This window comes from Mobula birostris, chromosome 26 (assembly GCF_030028105.1).
Source record: "Mobula birostris isolate sMobBir1 chromosome 26, sMobBir1.hap1, whole genome shotgun sequence".
NCBI lineage: Eukaryota > Metazoa > Chordata > Chondrichthyes > Myliobatiformes > Myliobatidae > Mobula > Mobula birostris.
This window is the reverse complement of record NC_092395.1, coordinates 16233790-16257902: the sequence shown is the minus strand read 5'-3', so window position 1 is coordinate 16257902 and position 24113 is coordinate 16233790. Positions and strand designations below refer to the sequence as shown.

The window sequence follows — 24113 nt, the reverse complement described above, 5'->3', positions numbered from 1 at the left end:
ACGTGGAAGGAAACGAGAGCACCCAGAGGAAACCCACGCGATCACGGGGAGAGCATACAAGCTCCTTACAGACAGTGGCAGGAATTGAACCCTGATCACCGATTACTATTAAAGCGATGTGTTAACCGCTGTGCAGTCGTGCTGCCTGCTAGCTAGTGGAAGCTTTTCAGCTAAAGCAGCATCTCAATTGGGGTGGCACACAATCCTGTGAAAAAAGATCAACGTGCAGGTTTCTGACTTGGCAACGATAGAGGTTAAATGGTAGTGGTCGGGGGACGGATGATCTGAACAATTATCCCTGTGATGAACGTTTTGCTCTCACGTCTAGTACCACTGCAATGATATTCAGCATAACACAGTGCCGAGATTGTTTCTTTTATTCTATTCAGTATCTCTTTGCTGAGATACCTGCCAATAAATCTGTTTTGATTTGTTAACTTGGCAACAGCATGGTTTGAAACTCATCCACCTGAGTTTTGCTCATCCCTGACATTCATGTTGTCTTTTCCATTATCATCTGTCACTGTAACAGTCTCAGCCCAGTCCCAGAACTTGCTCTTCAATTACTTATTTAAGACCAGAAGATATGGGAGCAGAATTAGGCCATTTGGCTCAGCGTGTCTGCTCCACCATTTCATCATGACTGATCCATTTTTCCTCCTCGGGCTAAATCTCCTGCCTTCTCCCTGTATCCTTTTGTGCCCCGACTAATCAAGAATCTATCAACTTCTGCCCTAAATATAACCAATGACTTGGCCTCCAAAGCCACCCTCCCTAAAGTTTGGTTGGGTGAACATTTGGTCAATAGTCCCATTAGGCTTGGAGCTGCTGTCTATCTGCTTCGTGGGTTTGCAAAGTGCCTTGGGCTGACTCAGTACGTTAAAGATGTTGTGTAAATGCAAGCTATGGTCGTTGTTTAATTTAAAGATTCAAAGTACATTTATTATCAAAGTATGTATGAAGTATACAACCCCGAGACGTGTCTTTCCACAAACAGCCACAAAACAAAGAAACTCCATGGAATCCATTCAAAGAAAACCTCAAGCACCCAGTGCGCAGAAAAAAAGAACAAATCGTGCTAACAACAAAAAGGGAACAAAACAAACCCCAGAGTCATTGAAATAGTCTAGGAAAGTTCAGTTCAGTTTACTGCTTTGTCGTTCATTGACAGCAGGCCGCAGAGTCAGTTTGCCCTGATCAAAATCGCACAAAACAGCAATTAAAATACATAATGTGAACTGCAGAGTCCAGTCCACAAACCACGTAAATGAAACCTTACCCAAGACCCCAAACTCCATCAGCGTTGAGCGAAAGAGAGGGAGAGACCAGTCAAATGCAGAGATCTCCCTCCAGGAGCAGAGAGATGGGGGGAGAGGGAGAAAAAGAGATACTTAAAAAAAAAATGCCTGTGCTATTGCACTTGGTGTGCTAAAGGATGATCTCTTTCATAGCTGCAGAAATATTGTGCCTGTGAGGGATTGTCAGAAATGCTGATTTACGGTCTATGATGAATTTTGTGAAATTAAACTAGAATAAGATTTTCTGTGCTGTACCATAACAAAGACCCAACAGGTTTATGCTAATAATTACAAGCCTCCTTCCATTTCACCTTGTCAGTAGAACCATCTAATCCCTTCTCCCCTGTGCAGAATCAGAATCTGGTTTATTATCGCTAACATGTGTTGTGAAATTTATTGTTCAGTAGAATGCAAAAAATGTTCCTGTAATTTGCAATGTGAAATATATAAAAATAAATTAGTGAAAAAGTGTGGTAGTGTTCATGGGTTCATTCAGAAACTGTTACTTATTTTTAAACACACATTCTTTCTCTCACTCTCCTTTTTCTCCCTCTGTCCCTCTGAATATACCTCTTGCCCATCCTCTGGGTCCCCCCCCCTTGTCTTTCTTCCCAGACCTCCTGTCCCATGATCCTCTTGTATCCCTTTTGCCTATCACCTGTCCAGCTCTTGGCTCTATCCCTCCCCCTCCTGTCTTCTCCTATCATTTTGGATCTCTCCCTCCCCCTCCAACTTTCAAATCCCTTACTCACTCTTCCTTCAGTTAGTCCTGACGAAGGGTCTCGGCCTGAAACGTCGACTGTACCTCTTCCTAGAGATGCTGCCTGGCCTGCTGTGTTCACCAGCAACTTTGATGTGTGTTGCAGAGGGGTAGAAGCTGTTTCTAAAATGCCGAGTGTGGAGCTTGCAGCATCCCACTTAATTCATTGCAACAAAAACTGCCAAAAACACTGTGGATCAGACAGCATCCGTGGAAAGGGAAGCAATTGATATTGACCAGAAATGTTAAGATTTTCTCTTTCCACGACATGAGCATTCTCCTGTTTTTATTCCGTATTTCTAGCACTTGCAGGCTTTTTTTTCCAAAAAAAAATTTATCTCACTAAATCCATTTCTATTTGGCTGAAAGCGGTGCTTCAACTTGGAGCATTTGCCAAAGCATAATGCAGTCTGATAGACATCATCTCATTTTGTGAAATACGGACTGTGCACAAAGCAGTGGAATTATTTATAAATTGAGATTGCAACTCCTGTATTTCGGGTTATGGATTTGAAATCCAACTTTCCCTCTCTCTCAGTTTCTACCTCTGTGGGTCTCCCAAAATTTCTTCATTTGACTTGCATCAAGTATGCTGAGAGTATGCAAGGACTTGTTTAAGGCTGTAAAATGGCATTGCCCAAGAGCGGAGTTGAGTTCAGACGCGTGGGCCAAAGACTCATTGAACACTCTTAATGTTGCTAAGTGACACGCCTTTCCCCTCGCCCGATGGTGCCAGAGACTTGGGTCTTGGGTGAGGTTTAATCGATGCAGTTTATGGATTGGACTCTGTAGTCCATGTTATGGTGTGCTTCTGGTTACTCTGTTTTTACCTTTTGCTGTTTTATTGTGATTGGGGTAGACTAGCTGTGCGGCCTGCAGCCGACGAACTACACAACGCTAGACTGAACTGATCCAAACGGAACATTCCTATACCGTTTCAATGACTGGTTTGATGTTTTATATTCTGTTTTCACTTGTGTTTTGCCATTTGAGCGATTTGTCCTTTTTTTTTGCACATTGGGTGTTGGATGTTTTCTTTGAATGTGTTCCATGGCGTTTCTTTGTTTCGTGGCTGTCTGTAGGAAGACAGATCTTGAGATTGTAAACTGCATACATACTTTGATTTTAAAAAAAAAATCATCTTTGAATCTTTGTTCGCTCGTGTATGTCATGATCCTCCACGCCAGCCCCTCAACTCTGTGCTAACCCATCCTTCCTTGTCTGGCCATTGTTGTATTCGAGATGGCCAGAACATCACAGGCAAAGCCCTCCCATCTCTATATTTACGGGGAGGGCTACCACAAGAAAGCAGCATTCATTGCCAACAATCCCCACCATCCAGGGCATGCTCTTTTCTTGCTACTTTGTCAGTCAGGAGGTACAGAACCCTTTGGTCCCACACCACTAGGACCAGGGACAGTTGTAACCCTACAGTTAGGCTCTTGAACTGGCTTGGATAACTTCACTCACCTCAGCTCTGAACTGATTTCACAACCTACAGATTTACTTTCATGGACTTTCAACTCATCTTCTCAATATTACTTATTCTTATTTCCACAGTCTGTCATCTTCTGCACATTGGTTCTTAGCCAGTCTTTGTTTATGTATAGTTTTTCATAAGTTCCATCATGTTTCTTTACTTTTCAGTAAATATCTGCAAGAAAATTAATCTCAGGGTAGTATGTGGTAACATGTACGTACTTTGATAATAAATTTACTTTGACTTTTAAATAACAGACGGTGAGCAAGTAGCACAGCAACAGGGAACTAACTATCTGTTACCAATTCACTTGAACAAAGAACCTGCCTCGTAGTCTCTCTTTGTGCTGAAAACTGGTTCCAGCTGGACAGATAAGGGAATCTTCTCCAACAAGAACACCCTGTAAGACAACAAGGACGGTTTTGTTTTATGCTGCCATGCCATCTCAGGCTCACAGACAAAGGAACTACAGAATTGCAAAAGCAGCTATACTATAAATTACTGAAAATCTACTGACATTTACAAAGCAGGTGATTATGCAAATACAGCAAGCATTAAGAAAGTTAAACTGCGAGAAAATTGCACTCAACGTCAGTAAGTCCAAAAAACTGATTGTGGACTTCAGAAAAGCTAAGAGGAGAGAACACGCACCAGTCCTTGTAGAAGGATCAGAAGTGGAAAGAGTGAGCAATTTCAGGTTCCTGGGTGTCAGTATCTCTGAGGAACTAACCTGGACCCAACATATTGATGCAGCTACAAATAAGGCACAACAATGGCTATATTTCATTAGGAGTTTGAGGAGATTTGGTATGTCACCAAAGACGATTGCAAATTTCTACAGATGTACTGTGGGAGAGCATTCTAAGTGGCTGTGTCACCTTCTGGTATGGGGGGGGTGGCTACTGCATAGGATCGAAAGGAGCTGCAGAAAGTTGGAAAAATCAGTCGGCTCCATCGTGGGCACTTAAAGGAGTGATGCCTCAAAATGCCGGCATCCATCGTTAAGGACCCCCGTCATCTAGGACATGCTCTCTCCTTATTGTTACCATCAGGAAGGAGGTACGGGTGCTAGAAAGCACACACTCAATGATTCAGGAACAGCTTCTTCCCTTTCACTGCCAGATTTCTGAACGGACGTTGAATCCTTGAACACGACCTCACTACATTTTTGCACTATAATCAAATTTAACCATTTAATTATATACTTACTGTAATTCAGTTCTTTTTATTATGTATTGCATTGTACTGCTGCCATAAAAACAATAACTTTCCTGACGTGCCAGTGATATTCAACCTGATTCTGAATTAACAATTTAGACCCTAATCCAACCCCATCAAATGAAAGGTGGGCATAGATGATCAAGCTAAGGAAAGGACAAGAATTGGTTTGCAAGCAAGAGAAAATCTGCAGATGCTGGAAATCCAAAGCAATACACACAAAATGCTGGAAGAACTCAGGAGGCCAGGCAGTATCTATGGAAAAAAAGTACAGTCAACGTTATGGACTGTCCTGCTGAAGGATCTCGGCTCGAAGCATTAACTTTACGTTTTTCCATAGATTCTGCCTGGCCTGCTGAGTTCCTCCAGCATTTTGTGTGTTGCAAGAATTGGCTTGAGTTGGTTATAAAAAGGCATGTGCAGGTCCCAGTGAAAGACAATGGCAGCAGAGGAGGTGGGTAGACCTTCAGAAGGAAGATCGAAAAAAATGTGTTCTCTAACGCCAGCCCAAACTAATTTACGCATCACTTCCCCCTCCAGCCAACCTAGGACTGGGTGGATATTTGTAAGCCTTCTGTTTTCGTGTATGTGTGTGAAAGACAGAAACAAAGAGGAACTGTGAATTCAGAGTGCAAAAGGACAACACTTTCGTGTTCAGTCAAAGCAGAAACAGTGATACCATGTACTCCAAAAGTGCATGTTGACAGGTTATTTAAAGTGTGTCTGTGAGTGGTCTTCATATTATTCAATGAACCTTTACCGAGTTTATTTTCAGAGCAAAATTGGGAAATGTAGGATGGCAATGCTATTGGGTTTTTTAGCAGTCAAATGAAAACACAAGTATGTGTGTCAGAACTAAAGATACTGAACATTTGCCCCAGCAGATGTTTTCTGCTTTAATCTCGAGCAGCAGGAAGTGACATATGCCCTGTGTTAACAGCTTTGCTCTTTAGGAAACACTGCCAGCAAATACAGCGGCAGTCCAGACTATTGAGGGAACATTGGCGAATGTAATTAAGGACAGCTAATTAGTTCCCAGCTACCTTTGGGGTGGTAGGCTGGAGATGCTGTTAGGGAATGTGGAGGAGAAGGAAGTAGCGTAGAAAACACATTCTTGAAGCACTTGACAAATCTGAAGTATATACATTAGTTTTTGAAGTGCTGAATGATTGCCTCAAATCTTGGGTTACTACAAACATCTTAAAGGCACCTGCTTCATAAAGGGAAAGGCTTTTACTTAACAATGAAACATGCCTGTTTTCCCAAGATTTTCTTCTTAAATTAGTTCATTTGTGTTGGTGAGATGCCTGCAATGTTCTGTCAGGTAGATTTCCTCCGGTTTGTCCTGCTTTTCCTCTTGTCCTTTCTACCCCAGGTGTTTCTTAGTCAGTAGTCATAGTCATATTCATACTTTATTGATCCCAGGGGAAATTGGTTTTTGTTACAGTTGCAACATAAGTAGTTAGATAGTAATATGTAAATTATGCCAGTAAATTATGAAATAAGTCCAGGACCAGCCTATTGGCTCAGGGTGTCTGACCCTCCAAGGGAGGAGTTGTAAAGTTTGATGGCCACAGGCAGGAATGACTTCCTATGACGCTCTATGCTGCATCTCGGTGGAATGAGTCTCTGGCTGAATGTACTCCTGTGCCCACCCAGTACGTTATGTAGTGGATAGGAGACATTGTCCAAGATGGCATGCAACTTAGACAGCATCCTCTTTTCAGACACCACCGTGAGAGAGTCCAGTTCCATCCCCACAACATCACTGGCCTTACGAATGAGTTTGTTGATTCTGTTGGTGTCTGCTACCCTCAGCCTGCTGCCCCAGCACACAACAGCAAACATGATCGCACTGGCCACCACAGACTCGTAGAACATCCTCAGCATCATCCGGCAGATGTTAAAGGACCTCAGTCTCCTCAGGAACTAGAGACGGCTCTGACCCTTCTTGTAGACAGTCTCAGTGTTCTTTGACCAGTCCAGTTTATTCTCAATTCGTATCCCCAGGAATCTGTAATCCTCCACCATGTCCACACTGACTCCCTGGATGGAAACGGGTCATCTTTGTCTAAAGTTTAAAGACTAACTGTAAAAAGGAGATTGGATTCCCAGCATCTGCACAGAGCTGCACACAAAATGCTAGAGGAGCTCATCAGGTCAGGAAGTGTTTATGGAGAAGAATGAACAGTCGACATTTTGGGCTGAGACCCTACATTGGGACTAAAAAGGAATAGGGAAGAAGCCCGAATAAGAAGTTGGGGAGGGGTGAGGGAAGTTGGGGAATGAAATGAGAAGCGGGGAGTGATGGGTGGAAGAAGGAGGAATCTGATCAGACTGGACCATGGGAGAAAGGGAAGGAGGAAGGTGATGGGCAGGTAAGGAGAAAAGGGGTAGAATGAGGAATGGAGAAAGAAATAAGGGGACGGGGAGAAATTACTGGACATAAGAAAAAATGTTTAATGCTGTCGGGTTGGAAGCTACACAAACCAGAGGGTAGCCTCATCCTGGCCGTAGAGGAGGCCATAGACATGTCAGAATGGAAAGTAAATTTCAAGTGGGTGGCCACTGGAAAAAAACTTATATGGTGGATGGGGTGTGCTCTCTTCATCTGCGAAGTTATATGAAGTCACTGTTCAGGCAGCACAAACAATCAGGGCTTGTCTCCATGCATGGTGATATCAAATGGTTTTCAAGAGGTTTCTTGACGTCACTTACACTAAATCATTTTGTGCATCTGAGACCTGTGATTGGAGCCAGGAAATCACACTGAAGTCTGTATTGACAGGGCATGTCATCCATCTCCATCTCTGTTATTTAAAGGGGGCCAACTTTCCTTGGAGTCAGAGTATGGTGGCAGGCCTGATACATCCAATCAGATCAGTGGTCTCCCATCCACATTAATCCCATCTTCTTGCATTTGGTCGCAGCCTTCTGTATGTATTCTGTGCTGCTCGTTTATTATGGTTAACTAGGCACATTAGTGGGAGTGCGGTATAAATGAAGGGAATAAGTTACGTATTCTTGCTTATTTTGTGGCAGTTTGTAGCTTGGGGCTGGCGGAGGACATATCTTTGCTGACCACTTAACATCGCTTCGAAATTGTACGTTTGCTAATTGTTGATAAAGGTTTGAAATGAGGAATTTGACTCTTTGGAGCCGAGGGTGCGTCATGCAACTGTAACAAGTATAACGTGGTGGTTGCAGGTTAACAGCAATTGTTTTAATTTTGGATTAGTTTTTGCTGATCTAGCCTTCTATCACCTAGGTGATTCAAGTGTTCATCTGGGCACTTCTGAATTGGTGTCAAATATCTGTGCTTCCACTATTCTCGCTGGCAGCATATTCCAAGAATTGACCGCTCCCTGGGTGAAGAAGATCTCCTCTATATCTCTTGCATCTTACCCCAAATCTGTGTTCTCTAGTTTGATCTATTCTGATATGGAGAAAAATTTCCTGTTGTCTACCCTAACAGTATGTATGAACCCACGTTCTCTCTTCCACCTTTCCCCCACACTCTTAAGCTGCTGTATTTCAGGGAGACCTACTCTATGCAGTGTCCCATCGCAGATATCTTTAGCAATCTCTTCTGCACCCTCTCCAGTACCATCACATCTTTCTTATAGAGTAGTGACCTGAAGTGCACACAGTACCCGAGGTCTGACCAATGTTTTATAAAGGAGCATGACCACTGTTTCCAGTGCCCTGACTATTGAAGGCCAGTACCCCTTATGCCCCCTTTGACTGCACTATCTGTCTGTCTTGCCACCTTCATGGATCTTTTGTTCCATCGCTTTGGATCCATTTTCTTTTGTTTGAGTTCCTAATTCTGTTTCCTTCAACCCACCTTGTTCCCCTGCCTATCCCCACAATTGCATACCTCTGGAATCTAGCTTGATTGCATCAGTGCCTAACTGTTTCGCAAACCTTCAAAATCCTGACCCAACCCTTGCAGTTGCACCACTTCTTCTCCAGCTTCAAGCATTCCCTGATTCCGCCTGCAAAATGTGGAGTTTACAGAAATGACTTTGGACCGTGCAAGTGCTTTGCATTGCACATCATGTCCCGGTCTTTGTGGTGTGGGAACCTTGCACGTCAATGGCATTTCCCCATGCATCAAGCAGCTTTTTAACATCTCTCTTGAAGAACTAAACAATTTTGAGGCAGACGTTAAGGTGACTGGATGAAAGTATGGGGAGGGTGGGGGAATGTCAGAGGTAAGTGTTTTGTACAGAGTGGTGGATGTATGGAATGCACTACCAGGGTGGTGGTAAAGGCAGATATATTTGGGGCATTTCAGAAACATGTCTGATAGAAAAATGGATGGCTATGTGAGAGAGAAGGATTAGATTGATCTTAGAGTAAGTTAAAAGGTTGGTACAACATTGTAGGCTGAAGAGCCCATACTGTGCCGTAATGTTCTATGGTTTCTTTCAGATTAATTTTGATTTGGCTGTTTCCCTTCCCACCCTGCCTACTGTTCCCTAATATCTTGACAAAAGTAATGGGCAGGGCCTATATTGTATTTTTATTGCCACTGTGGCATTTGAAACAGGTGTCAAAGGCCAAGTGTAAGTTGAATATACTGTATCCAAAAGTTCAAAATCTGAAAACCTCCAGAATCCATTTTTTTTTGAGCACTGACATAATGTCACAAATGGAAAATTTCACAAGGGGTTGTGAAGTTTCCCAGACAATGCACAGGTCCCTTTATGCACCATAGACATTTCTGAGAATAGACCTCTGGTATGTAATGAACAGAAGTTCATGAAAATTGTAAAAACACTGCATAAACTGAAAAATGAAGATCTCGATTGTGTATTGAAAGAGTGGATTCATCAGCATCGGAGTGCCGCTCAACGGTATGCTGATCATGAAACAAGCAAAGGTCTGTCAGGATGAACTGAAAATTGAAGATAATTGTGAATATTGAGCAGGCTGGTTGCAGAAAGTTCAGAAAAGGCACGGCATTAAATGTTTACGTATTTGTGGTGATAAAGCGTCTGCTGATCACAAAGCAGCAGAGAAATTCATTGAGTTTGCCAAGATTGTCACTGATGAAAATCTAACACCAAAACAAGTGCTGATTCAGGTATTCTCCCAATGCTGCTTTTGTTCCCCTTGGTTGAGTAAGGGGTACTCAACCTTTATGTGAATAGATCTTTGTATGATTGACCCTCTGCTTTATCATTTGGAGGGAAAGTAGCAGACCTTAAACTCTGTGTTTGTGAATCTGTTTAATGCCACTTTTAATCAAACTGGGGTCTGTGATGGGGGGGGGGGGGGGAAGAGAAAAATACAATTTTCTCCAGTCCTGCCAAAGGGTCTCGGCCAGAAACATGGACTGTTTTTTTCCATGGGTGCTGCCTGCCCTGCTGAGTTCCTCCAGTATTTTGTGTGTGTTGCTTAGCTCCAGGTTGTAATGCTGCTTGAGAAACCTGACCCCATCAGATACAATGATAAAATCAAGACCTTGTTTGTCAAGTGAGCAGCAACAGTTCCACAAGATGACAGGGGAGTTATCCTGGCCAAAGCTACTATTTCATCAGTATTCTTGTAATATCAAAATATCTAGGCAATTGTTGCATGTAATAGTCATAGAGAATCTCAGCACATAAACATGGTTTTTGTCCCAACTATGCTGTGCCAAACAGTTAATCTGTCTACTATCATTGAGCCTCACCTGGACCATAGTCCTCTATAAACCTTCCACCATGTACTTGTACAAACTTCTCTTAAATATTGCAATTGAGCCCACATCCACCACTTCCTCTGGCAGCGTTTTCCACAATCTCACCACCCTCTGAGTGGAAAAACTTCCCCCTCAAGTTCTTAAATATTTTGCCTTTCAGTCTTAACCTATGACTTCTAGTTCTAGTCTCACCCAGTCAAAGACGCTGATAAACTGCTACGTGTAATTGTTTTTTTCCCCAATGTTACCACAGCAATTACATTTCAATAAGCATTAGCTCCAGAGCGATTGAACATGAAGGAGATCTTGCCTTCATGTAATCTTGCTAAGAAATTGGTTGATCTAATTGCCCTATCATGTGATTAGTATTGGAGTTCAAAATCCTACGATTCCCTAATTCTAGTGCAGATTTTCCTTCCCTCTGGCATGGAAGCAAAACTTTTACCTGGGCAGAGCAAAAGTGATAAGGTATGGCGGGAGATACCGAAATCCTTTAATACCTGACCTTTCTCCCCACCCTTGTTTATGAGTTTGCCTAAGCAATTCAAGCAGGTAAATCCTCACCCTCTGCTGAAGACAGCAAATGCAGAAAAAAATACATCTGTGGCGCATTGAAATAGTTCCTATCTCAGAGTGTAGAGTTAACTCCAGACCACTTTTCCTCAGTAGGTAGTGGGTGTTTGGGAAAGAAGGGGAAGGGTCAATCAGGAGAAGGAACATGCAAGGTTAAACTTGTGAATTTGTAGGAAGTCTGTTTCCCAGTGCCAGGAACAGAGAGTGAGTTAGAAAGAAGAAAACTGGCTTCTTGTACTCCCTTTCAAAACCTCCGGAGGTTCAGAAACATTTTGCAGCCAATAAAGTACTTTTTGAAGTGTGCTCCCCGTCGCAATTCAGGAAATGCAGCAGCCAATTAGAGTTAGATGATCAAGTAAGAATGCCAAAAGGGAAGAAGTGAATAAGATGAATTAGTTGGAAGCTGAGTGGACGAGGGGCAAGTCAGAGAGTTGGTCATCATCACAGTACTAATAAAGCGCAGTGAACAAACGGCACCAGAGTCAAGGCAGAAATTTGATTAGACCTTCTGCATTTGACTCAATTACAAACATCAGTAGCTAGCTTTCATGCAGCTGAGGCATCTGGTTTTATTCATCTTAAGCTTTAAAGGGTTTATAAGAAATCACTAAATGCTTGGCTAAGTGAGGTCAGCCATAGAGCTGACTGACTGCAAATTGTAAATTATAATGTAGCTCAGGCAGTTGTTTTTTGTGTGTTCCACCCGCCCCCAACCCCCCATAAATCATTAAGAGCTCCCAGTCTGGACTCAGCACTTCATATTGGCCTATTGGCCTTCTCCAAAACAGGTTAAATATCGCTGGCATGTGTCGTAAAATTTGTTGTCTTTGTGGCAGCAGTTTACAATGCAGTACATAATGATTTTTTTTTAAAAAAACTGAATTCGGGTGTGTGTGTATATGTAATATAAAAGTGGCCAAGTGGTCAAGGCATTGGACTAGCGACCTGAAGGTCGTGAGTTCCGAGCCCCAGCCGAGGCAACGTGTTGTGTCCTTGAGCGAGGCACTTAATCACACATTGCCCTGCGATGACACTGGTGCCAAGCTGTATGAGTCCTAATGCCCTTCCCTTGGACAACATTGGTGTCGTGGAGAGGGGAGACTTGCAGCATGGGCAACTGCTGGTCTTCCATACAACCTTGCCCAGGCCTGCGCCCTGGAGAGTGAAGACTTTCCAGGCACAGATCCATGGTCTCACAAGACTAACGGATGCCTTTAATCTCTGCTGTCTTGCGTTCATTGATATGTTGGGTCCAGGTTAAAACCTCAGAGATATTGACACCCAAGAACTTGAAAATGCTCACTCTTTCCACTTCTGATCTGTTTGAGGGGATGGTGTGTGTTCCCTTGTCTTATCCTTCCTGAAGTCTACAATCGGTTCTTTGGTCTTACTGACGTTGAGTGCCAGGATGTTGCCGTGGTACCACTCAGCTAGCTGATAAATCTCACTCCAGTATGCCCTCTTCCCACCATCTGAAATTTCGCCAACAATAGTTATATTGTTAGAAAATTTATAGATGGCATTTAAGCTGTGCATAGCCACAATCATGGGTGTAGAGAGAGTAGAGTAGAGCAGTGGGCTAAGCATATATCTCTGTGTGTTGATTGACAGCAAGGTGGAGATGTTACTTCCGATCTGCCCAGATTGTAGTCCTCCAGTTAGGAAGCTGAGGATCCAGTTGCAGAGGGAGTTGTAGAGGCCCACAGTAGTGGCAGTTTGGAGTTCTTCAGTTACTCTTTATATTTACATAGCCACAATCATGGGTGTAGAGAGAGTAGAGTAGAGCAGTGGGCTAAGCATATATCTCTGTGTGTTGATTGACAGCAAGGTGGAGATGTTACTTCCGATCTGCCCAGATTGTAGTCCTCCAGTTAGGAAGCTGAGGATCCAGTTGCAGAGGGAGTTGTAGAGGCCCACAGTAGTGGCAGTTTGGAGTTCTTCAGTTACTCTTTATATTTACAACCCATTTGTCCCTGAAGAGGTCTTTGACCACGCAGCCTGTGCCATTCCCAAAACCACTCCCTCTGTAGCAGCAACCATTCGTGCTCTTCTGCCTCTAAAACCCTTGTCTTTTCTGACAGTGTCCAGCTTAACTTCCCATGTTGCAGCTTGTGCGAATTTTGATTCCTCCAGACTTGCTTCTTGTGCCTTAACTGTCAAGTCCACTTTGCCTTTCATATTGGGCACACCTGATCTGGTAGAATAGACATTTGCATCTTTTCAAATTGCTTCATGACCGCTCCCCTTCCTGTCAGCTTCCTGCCGTGCAACTTCTTGCAGAAATCCCTCTGTTCCAATGTGGGCCTCTTTGACATTTTCTCCCTTCTAGGCTTTTTGTTGGCTGGGTCCTAACCTTTGGTATTAACTCCCTACCCAGCTCCCCTATTAACCCCTTGTTTTATCACTTCCATGGTTTGGTGTCAAGCTTTCTTTGACTTTCCTGAGGTAAGAAAGGAAAGATGGTCTAATCTGCATCTATTCAGCAGGATTCATAGGTTCTGGTTCTCCAAAAGAACATTACAACCAGTGAAGTACTTTTGAAAAGTTGCCATTGTTTAGTAGGAAATGCGGTAAATAATTTGTGCATAGAAAGTTCTCATAAACTGCTGGGTGTTAATGCTGTAATCCTGAACAAGGGATCATCTTCTTCCTGTTGCCATTAGGAAGAAGGTACAGGAGCCTTAGGACTTGCACCACTAGGTTCAGGAACAGTTGTTACCCCTCAACCATCAGGCTCTTGAACCACAAGGGATAACTTCATTCAAATTCACTTGCTCCATCATTGAAATGTTCCCACAACCTATGCACTCACTTTTAGCGACTCCTCATCTCATGTTCTCGATATTTATTGTAATTCTCACTTCAGCTAGCAGCAAAATGTATAGGGGATGATAGTTCCCCCCCGCCCACCTCCTGGCCCAGCCAAACTTAAGAAATCTCGTTTGGTTGGATGCTGCGCGATGTGTCTCCTGTTACAAATCAGTACCGCAAAGTAACAAACAGTACACAGTATGCGATTAAATGATTGAGCTTTATAATTCTTAATTTGACTCTATGATTAGTAAAGAAAATAAAAAATGAAAAAGGACCCATTCTTATGAAACAGTTTAGTGCGCAATGTTGGAGCTCACTGATAATTCCATTCGTCCACCATCGACCTCCTCCGATCGTCGCTGACCTTCGGACCCCCACTCCAAGTCCACTGCGTCTGGGGTCTACCAACTCTGTCCACTCAAGTCTTCTCTCCTCATCTCTCCCCGGCAAAAGACCGCAAATTCCTGGCTCCCTGACGCACAAGAAAGAACAACATCCTGCTCATTGGCTGGCATGTCCCGTTATCGCTACTCATAACCCAAACTTTGCTGGTACAGAGAAACCATTACCTCAGCAATGGAACATTGCAGAGAAGCATTTACATTAGCAATGAAACCTTACAGTATGTTACATTATTACTTAATTATTTATTATTGTTTCTTCATCTTGCATTTGTACAATTTGTTGTCTTCTGCACTCTGGTTGAGCGCCCTAGTTGGGTGATCTTTCATTGATTTTTGTTATGGTTATTATTCTGTAGATTGCTCGAGTATGCGCATAAGAAAATGAATCTCAGGGTTGTATATAGTGACATATATGTACTTTAATAATAAAATTTACTTTGAACTTTGAAGTTATGGCCCAGGTACACCACTGCATTTCAAAAAGTCACGTTTATTGTCATATGCGCAGATGCAATAAAGTTCTTGCTCACACATACCGTCTGACAAACAGTGCTCAGAAGAGGACCGTAAACATAAAATATACATTAATTAAGGAAACAGAATTAGAACAAAAAAAACAGTCTAATGCAGTGCAAGGTGGTTAAAGTGGTCATAGTGTTGTTATACTGAGGTAATGGTTAGGGTTGTGCAAGTTGGTTCTAGAATGAAATGATTGAAAGGAAGTAAATGTTCTTCAACCTGGTGGTGTGGGTCTTAAAGACTCTGTATCATTTGTTCAAGTTATTTGATGGCACTCCCTCATTATTGAATTGTTTGCTTAAGTTTTACTACTGACGTCTCGGGAGTAGGTCTGGATGCATACCTTCCAATGTGGTGGCAAGAAATGATACCTGACCACGGTTAAATCAAATGATGCATTAATTGTATTGGGACAGAACAGCAATAATTCCCCAGTGTTGTTTGTTTCAGCTAAGTGTATTCAAAGGTGCAGAATCAATACAGGTACTTTATCACCACACCATTCATAGGGCTGTTTTGTACATGCATTAACCAGCCGCTGGAGATGTTGCAACAGCTTGGTTTGGGATGGTGTAGCGAGAGGAATCTACTGTACATTTATGCTTTTGTAATAATATGCACCTCAACAAGGTGTAAAATGTATTAAAATATAAAGGCAATGATGTATAAAGTGAAGGGAAATTATTTGGTTTATTTTGTAGAATTTTCAATTGCTAAAAAAAAATTAAACAGTAATGTAACCCTCTCAATTACCATTTGCTTTACAAACTGGTTGAAATCAATGTAGCTGATTGCATCAAGTACCCACAATCACCACCATCAATGACCTAAAGGTTCTGGCTCGTGGTCTCTAATTTCCAGATGTACATATCCCCTTTTAAAAACTGCAGAATCAACAGCTGTGATTGTAGCTCAAGGGAACTGGGAAGAGGAGATGTCTTTGTCTCATTTGAGCTGATCTCCTGGTAAATGCAAGCTTTGACGGTGTTGACATGCAGTTAGGGTCTGAAGTAAAAATTGATGATGCATTGTGACAAATGACTGGCCTCGAGCCAAGGGATCCAGTTCTGAAGTGCAGGGAGTGAGGAAGAATCAACAGATTCATCATTTTAAAGGTTACAGCGATTCTGTGGGTCTGCAGGGGCAAAACCCAGAAATGACCAGCTCTTTCATTCTCTGTGCCTAAATATACGGGGGGGGGGGGGGGAGCAGTTTGGGTTAAAAATTCCCAGACATTGGATTAAATTTCAATTGTTATTTATGCTACCATCTGCTACCTACAGACTTGTTTTCAAGGACTCTTTACAATTCATGTGCTCGGTGTTATTTTTTCCCCACATTAGTTGTCAGTTTGTGTTTCTATAGGTTTTTTTGTAAAATTCTATGGTATATTTTTCCTGTAAATGCTTGCAAGAAAATGAACCTTAAGCTAGTATATGATACCATAATTGTACCTTGATAATAAATTTACTTTGAGCTCTGACATTACTGAGTGTTTCTAAAATGTCTCCTCCTGATTCCTCCTCCCCCATCCCTCCAGTTGGAAATGTGGCAGTAATATGAGTGAAGGTGGTTCTGGGTCTCGTGTCACTATTGTGGGATAGTGGAAGCGCATTTCCTCTCCGCCATCAGCAGTGTTGTAACCCTGTCTCATGATCTGCACTTAGCTACTAATTAAGGGCTTGCTACCTCGCCCAACCCAACTTTCCAGCACCCTTCGACACAACCACTTCCCCAGAATGGACTGTCTGTTAGGCATGGTGTTGTGAAAGAGCAATAACTTCCTCAAATTCAGCAATAAAGTGACTCCTGCTGTTGTCGTCATTGTTCTCAACATAAGCTCCCAATCTTTGTAGTTTCTGTCCTATCCTCCTGCTTGAACTCGTAATGAGCTTCCTGCCTGATTTTTACCTCCTCATTACCAAGTATGCTTGATCTTCACTTCTGCAACTCTTTCTGCCTCCAATAGCTCCATCCCCTTTGTCCAGTCCTAAGTCAGCCATCCTTGTCTTCAAGTCTCATAAGATTCAGTAACCAACGTGCAAGATTATTTATCACATCCACAGTGAGACTTACGGTAAAATATCAAGAACTGCCTTAAGAATTCTGGAGCTAGCTCTCTGAATTTTACTTTTCCATTTCAAAAGTCTGCCTGATACAGTTAGCTCTATCCTCGCCATCTTCTGCATCCTCCTAGTCTGGTACTCCACACCTTTGTAACCATTTATCCATCTGCATCTTGAGGTATCTTGGCAGTTTTTTCAAGTTCAGATTTAGACTTATTTATCTAGTGTACGTGGAAACTTAGTGAAACGTGTCATTTGCGTTAACAACCAACATATCCAAAGATGTGCTGATGGCAGCCCACAAGTATTGCCACACATTCCGGTGCCTGTTGCTAATTTTATAATGTATAACACTTCGAAGATTTCTAAGATCATAGAAGGACTGCTTGATTCAGCTGCTTAATTATAAGATTAAGGGAGAATTTTTTTTGTCGGAAACTTATCTTCTGCTGTCCAATGTGCTGTCTTTCAAGTGTACTCGTCCATCTCATTGTTACACAGTAGTGAAATTAGTATTTCTGTAGATCCAGTAATGAATTGTGCTTTTGGGTTCCTCTTGGGGTCATACTGAAGATTTGGCATTGTTGTTGTCTCGAGGCCGGGTTCATGCACCTTTGAGATCCCAGAGTCCCCCCCCTCCTTCCCTTTCTCCTATGGTCCACTCTCCTCTCCTATCAGATGCTTTCTTCTCCAGCCCTGTATATTTTCTACCCGCTGGCTTCACCCTTCACCTGTCACCTTCCTGCTAGCCCCCTTCCCCTACCCCCACCTTATTGTTCTGGCATCTTTCCCCTTTCCTTCTCAATCCTGACGAAGGGATTCGGCCCCAAACGTCATCTGTTTTATTCAGCTCCATAGATGCTGTCTGACCTGCTGATTTCCTCCAGCATCTTGTGTGCGTTGCTTTGGATTTCCCGCATCTGCGGACGTTCTCGTGTTTAGCTTTGAGGGCATGCTGTTCCCACAATGGCCTCCATGAAGGACTTGTTCCCGCTCCAGTTTTGTAGGTTCTGATGAGGTTGCTGTGGAAACCACAAGCTCTTCCATTGAATTGAGTGATAGTTGACAAGGTAGGAGGGTAAATGGGTTGAGATGATCTGCTCTTTCTACAGCTTGCTTAGGGCCTCTGTATCGTTGATGTTGTTAATACCACCCCAAATGCTGCTGCTCCACTTGAAGCCATCATGGGCGAGAAACTCCCTCTAGTCACTGGGATTATTGCTATCTTCAAGGATTCCTGGAACACATCCTTGAATATCTGTCCCTCATTCACCTGGTAATTGCTTCCAGTTACTGAGCTTGGAATGGTCTCTTCTTCCCATTCCACCTCCCCACCCCCCACCCCGAGTCTCAAAGCAGTATAGTTGCTCCAACGAACTGAGTATACTAGGAACTTAGGTCTGGTAATGTTGGCCCTTGAAGAGGGCAATGACGGTGCTTTGCTTTTCCTTCCAGTGAATTTGCCGAGACAATGCAGTTGTGTTTTTTTTTTGCAACAGTTTTCCAGTATCTTGAGATATCTTGTCAGTAATCCAGATCTCAGAAGCATACAAGGACTGGGTCAGTGCTGCCTGTTGGCGCCAGCTTCATAGTATTAAGAGGCCAAGTTCTAACTTTGCAAATATAGACAATAGGTGCAGGAGTAGGCCATTCGGCCCTTCAATCTAGCACCGTCATTCACTGTGATCATGGCTGATCATCCACAATCAGTACCCTGTTCCTGCTTTCTCCCCATATCCCTTGACTCCACTATCTTTAAGAGCTCTATCTAACTCTTCCTTGAAAGAATCCAGAGAATTGGCCTCCACTGCCTTCTGAGGCAGAGCATTCCACAGATCCACAACTCTCTGTGTGAAGAAGTTTTTCTTCAACTCCATTCAAAATGGTCTACCCCTTATTCTTAAACTGTGGCCTCTGGTTCTGGACTCCCCCAACATTGGGAACATGTTTCCTGCCTCTAGCGTGTCTAGTCCCTTAATAATCTTATATGTTTCATACTGCCCTTTTTTTAAATTTAGAGATACAGCACAGCAACAGGCCCATCTGGCCCAGTGAGTTCTCACCATCCAAGTGACCAATTAACCCACTAACTCATACCTCTTTGGAATGTGGGAGGAAACCAGAGCACCTGGAAGAAACCTACATGGTCACAGGAAGAATGTACGAACTCTTCACAGAAGGTGGTAGATTTAAACGTGGTTCACTGGCTATGTAATACAAGGACTGGGTCATACCGCCCTAAATTAAAAGAGCAATTTCTCAGTTCCTTTTAAAATGAAAAGATTTGTCTTTTATGTAGCATTTTTATTATAGTCATAAGTACCTCAATGAGATACTTTTGAAATATAATTATTGTATTATAGAAGATCCAGCAGCCACTTTCTACACAGCAAGCTCCCACAAACTACAGCCAAATCATTTATTTATAATGCTGGTGGAGGGAGAAATTCTGGCCATACTGTACAGACGGCAGTGCTGTTGCTATCAGGTGGTGAGGTGTAAGATGCTTTTTCCCTCTGCTAGCCTGTAAGTCGCCCTTGGGAAAAGTGTAGCACCTGTTTAGCCCCCCCAGTCAGGGTCGTGTGAAGCCATGGGAACCCTAATGCACTGGATGGTCATCTGAGCAGCTTGCGTGTGTCACAAGCCCTGTTAATGCAACCACTAATGCCAGGCACACAACCTCTGAAGAATATTGATAATGGCTGGGGTCACCCATGTTGTCCAGACACTGCCCAGAAGAAGCAGTGGAAGTGGAAAGGCACGACACATAATGAATGAGTTGTTACTATCTAACAACTCATGCCCTGATTTCTTCAGGCACTGCCAAGGGGAAATTGGCTACTCGAAAATGCTTCTGCTGTTGCTCAGTACTGCCTGTGTTTGAACAATCCTGTTAGGCAAACTTGTCACAGGTTCCTGTGCTTGTCATAGGTTTGTGTAACGATTAAGATGTTTTCTTTTTAAATTGCAGTCTCAAGCTGGAATGTGAGAAGCTGGCCAGTGAAAAGACAGAAATGCAACGGCATTACGTCATGGTATGTACACAAGTATGTATGCCAATAACATCCATTATGGTTTCCAAAATACAGTGGGGTGGGGGAGTCTGGTCAATGTAACTGTTGCTCATCTTGCTGTTCTTCTTTTAAGAGGAGCATCCCACTGTTGTCTGGCCATGAAATCTGGCCATCCTAGAGAATGCATTTAGCATGGGTCACCTAGAGTTTACATGGCCACCTTCAGCCACTCCATTTGCTAAGGGGCATTAAGTTACCTGCCTGAAGCAGATAGTATTATCCATTGCTTAAAAACTGGAAGAAAAAACTACAATAATTTTTTTTCTCCCATTTGAAATGTTTATTGAGTTAAATCTAGTTGACTAAACAATTACATAGTTTACTTAACTAGATAAATATACTGAGCCCTCGGTATATTTTATCCATGTCATCCTGAACTCAAAGGTGGGAAGACTTCTGGCATGCAATGAACTAATTGACTTGTCAAAGTGGTCAGAATGTGGAACCCTGCTGAATCTAAAGAGGGCTTAATGTTGATAGATTGAAGCCAGTTGAAGAACCGAGAAGGAATTTTCCCTTTTGGGTAGTCGTATCATTGGTAAGGCTGGCATTCAATGCCTACTTGAAGATGATGCTGATCTGATTGCTTTAACTTTAACAAGCCTCCTTGTAAAGTGTTGAGGCTCGAGTCCCTGGAAGGTGACCTGATGAAGGGATGGACTGTGAAGTACTTCTAAATTGGATTACTGTACCATTGGCGAGGCACTTCCAGCTGATGCATAGTCTTGCATCTTTTGTCCTTGTTCTTGCCCGTAGCCAATAGACATCATTCAGTATGTTGAGTAAGATGAAGAAGTTTGTGTAGAGAGTGAGTACCAGTGTAGGTAATCTGCTTCTGATGGGACAAATGACTGTTTTAGTAAAAGTCATCCTAGCCCCAGAACTTCACTGCCAGAATCTCTCAGACCAGATTTCTTAACAGCTTCAGAAATGATCTTCCTTCCATCCTAAGTTCAGAATTGGGAATGTTCGCTGGTCTTTCTACTTGGAGCACTGCAACAAATGCCTATGCCCATGCTTGCAACAGATGTGGGCAACATTGGGTTGCGTCAATTAACATTTGAGCCTCAGGTGACAGGCAGTGACCAAAGCCATTTACTAATCAAGAACCTAGCAGCTTCTGCTTTAAATATGCCAATGACTTGCCTTACACAGCCATCAGTGGCGAAGAATTCCACAAATTCACCATCTGTCTAAATAAATTCTTCCTTAGAGCATCGCTGAACATCTCTAGTCTAAAAGGACGTCCTTGTAGTCTGAGGCTGTGCCCTCTGGTTCTAGGTTCTCTCTGTCTCTCTCTGTGCCTCTAATATCTTGTCCACTTTATCTGGGCCTTTCAATATTTGGTAGGTTTCCCCTTCCCCTTCATTCTTCTAAAGTCTGGTAAGAATAAGACCAGAACCATCAAACAGTCCTCATATGTTAACCCTTTCATTCTCGTTGTATGTTAACCCTTTTATTCCCAGGATCATCCTCATGAACCTCCTCTGGGCCCTCTCCAATGTTGTATATGGGGCCCAAAGCTATTCACAATACTCCAAACACAGTCTGACCAGCTGTGGGTGGAAAGTTCAAACTGGTCCTATGGCAACATCCAGAACAAAGCCTGTGACTTGGTTAGCCACTCATTCACCAGGCTAAATGTGTGCTTGTGTCCACCGTGGCTGCAGTGTACCTTGAGATGACTCGGATGACTTTGTGGGACCTTCCAACCTCAATGCTTTGACCACCACAAAAGACAAAGGCAAAGATGTATGGGAACATCACTCCTTGCATGCATTAAATCATGTGCCGTATTGATTTAGAAGCACATTGCTTTTTCCTTATCATTGCAGGATTTAAGTTTTGGAACTCCCTACCCAACCCCACGCTGTGAGTGCCACCACTGTCAGGAGGGTGGTGATTCCACACTAGCAACTTGGAATGGGCTATAAATACTTATAATACCAGCAATTTCCAGATCTTGAAGGATGGAAAAGATTAAATGAAAGCATTAGTGTTATAATAGATCAAGGCAATGGTCACTTCCTACTTTATACTTTATTGTCGCCAAACAATTGATACTAGAACGTACAGTCATCACAGCGATATTTGATTCTGCGCTTTCCACTCCCTGGATTACAAATATTAAATATTAAAAATATTTAGAATAGTAAAAATTACTAAATATTAATAATTTAAATTATAAATCGTAAATAGAAAATAGAAAAATGGAAAGTAAGGTAGTGCAAAAAAAAAAAAAAAAAAACGAGATGCAGGTCCGGATAGTTGGAGGGTACGGCCCAGATCCGGGTCAGGATCCGTTCAGCAGTCTTATCACAGTTGGAAAGAAGCTATTCCCAAATCTGGCCGTACGAGTCTTCAAGCTCCTGAACCTTCTCCCGGAGGGAAGAGGGATGAAAAGTGTGTTGGCTGGGTGGGTAGTGTCCTTGATTATCCTGGCAGCACTGCTCCGACAGCGTGCGGTGTAAAGTGAGACCAAGGACAGAAGATTGGTTTGTGCGATGTGCTGCGCCGTGTTCACGATCTTCTGCAGCTTCTTTCGGTCTTGGACAGGACAACTTTCATACCAGGTTGTGATGCACCCTAGAAGAATGCTTTCTACAGTGCATCTATAAAAATTAGTGAGGGTTTTAGGGGACAGGCCAAATTTCTTTAGTTTTCTCAGGAAGTAAAGGTGCTGGTGGGCCTTCTTGGCAGTGAACTCTGCTTGGTTGGACCAAGTCAGGTCATTTGTGAAGTGATAATTTAGGAAGTGGCAATTTATCAAGAGTTCCCTGTCACTTCTGCTGTTAAGGGTCCTTGTCACCCAAAGATTGAGATCGAGTTAAAACGCTGATAGCCTGCCTTACTCCACAGCAGTATCTCATTTCAGCTGAGGTATTGGAAGATCTTTGGCACTGTTGAATTGGACCAGAACAAAGGGTCAATGACTTCAGGAGAGGAATGTTGAATATTGGCAAGAAAAAAAGTTTCATATGTTTTGGAGTGGATGGAAACATCTTTGGGGAAATTTTTAGTTTTGTCAGAAATAGAGCTTTAGTTCAAGTTGTCTAATCTTTTCCTGTTCGTGATCCAAACTGTGTCACTGGGTGCCAGATGAGGCACTTCAAAAAGAAGGCAGCCAAAAATAACCCTTCATTCTGTAAAGTATCCTTTTAAATGTTTGGAGTCTAATGCCAGACAGTATGACACAGACAAGCAGTGTTATCCCCTCAGAATGAATGAGACTCTTGTTTGGAGTGACTTTAGCTCAAAGTAATACATGGCGAGATGCACAATCAGCCACCAAATAGAGGCTTTCTGTTCCAGTGGGCAGTAAGGGGTTTGGGAGACTGGCTTAAGCAGGAACTTGCTCTTTGTTCTGAACTGGGTTTGTATTCTATAAAGCCATGGGACCTTGGCATGATGTTGGGAAACAGGATGAAGATGAGCATAAACACAGGAGATTCCGCAGATGCTAGCACTCTTGAGCAACACACTAAAATCGCAGCAGTTATCTATGCAGGGAAATGAACTTGTAGAGGCTGAGACCCTTCATCAGTCCTGTGGGCGGGAGTTGGGCAAATTTGGAGATCTGTGGTGGGCAGTTCAGTCAGGGAGATTTTTGATTCAGTTTTAAAGTGTTCATGGCTTTCTGCTGTCCCCCAGGTATCAGATCTTAGCATCGCATCTCTTCGTGAGGCAAAGGCATTGCTGAAGAATTGGACACAATTCACCTTGGAGCACTGTCCCTGCCTTCTGTCTGCAGGACGTGCCTTAATAATACAACAAAGAGTTCCAAAATTGTTAAGGTGGTTGAGGGCCAGCAGGTAGAAGTGGGGGCATGCTTTATTCTGCATCTAATTCTTCATTACCTAACTGCAGATTCTGAGGTTGTCTTTGAGGGCTTAAAATGGAAATTGTTCATAATGCATGTCTGGACACAAGCACAGACTGCAGAGCACAAGACAGCTCTCAGCCTTTTCTGTCTCCTAGCACAGACAGATGGCTTAAAAGTGACCAGACGTCTGATCTCCAGGTGTCTGACTGTAATGCCAGCATTACAGGAGAGTGTTGCGATCTATGTAGGTATATTGTGATTTTTCCAAAGCATGTTGCTGTGTCATCTGTGCATATGCCAAGGAATGAGGGAGGGGTGGGGCACATACTTTTTGTTTGTTTGCAAGTCATAGCAGCATAGAACTGGCCTATTCAGACCAATGATCCTGCTCT

General features: G+C 42.9%; 1 protein-coding gene across 6 annotated transcripts in view; it reads left to right on the top strand.

Moving 5' to 3' along the window:
- The window catches only part of LOC140188241 (transducin-like enhancer protein 4), a 270566-nt gene that overhangs the window by 11262 nt on the left and 235191 nt on the right, over window positions 1-24113 (top strand). For 4 of the 6 annotated variants that reach the window (XM_072244327.1, XM_072244331.1, XM_072244329.1 and 1 more), the window contains exon 3: window positions 19796-19871. In XM_072244327.1, the coding sequence (XP_072100428.1) occupies window positions 19796-19871 (76 nt within the window). The remainder of the gene's footprint in view (window positions 1-19795; window positions 19872-24113) is intronic. The other 2 variants (XM_072244330.1, XM_072244328.1) reach the window with 1 other exon arrangement.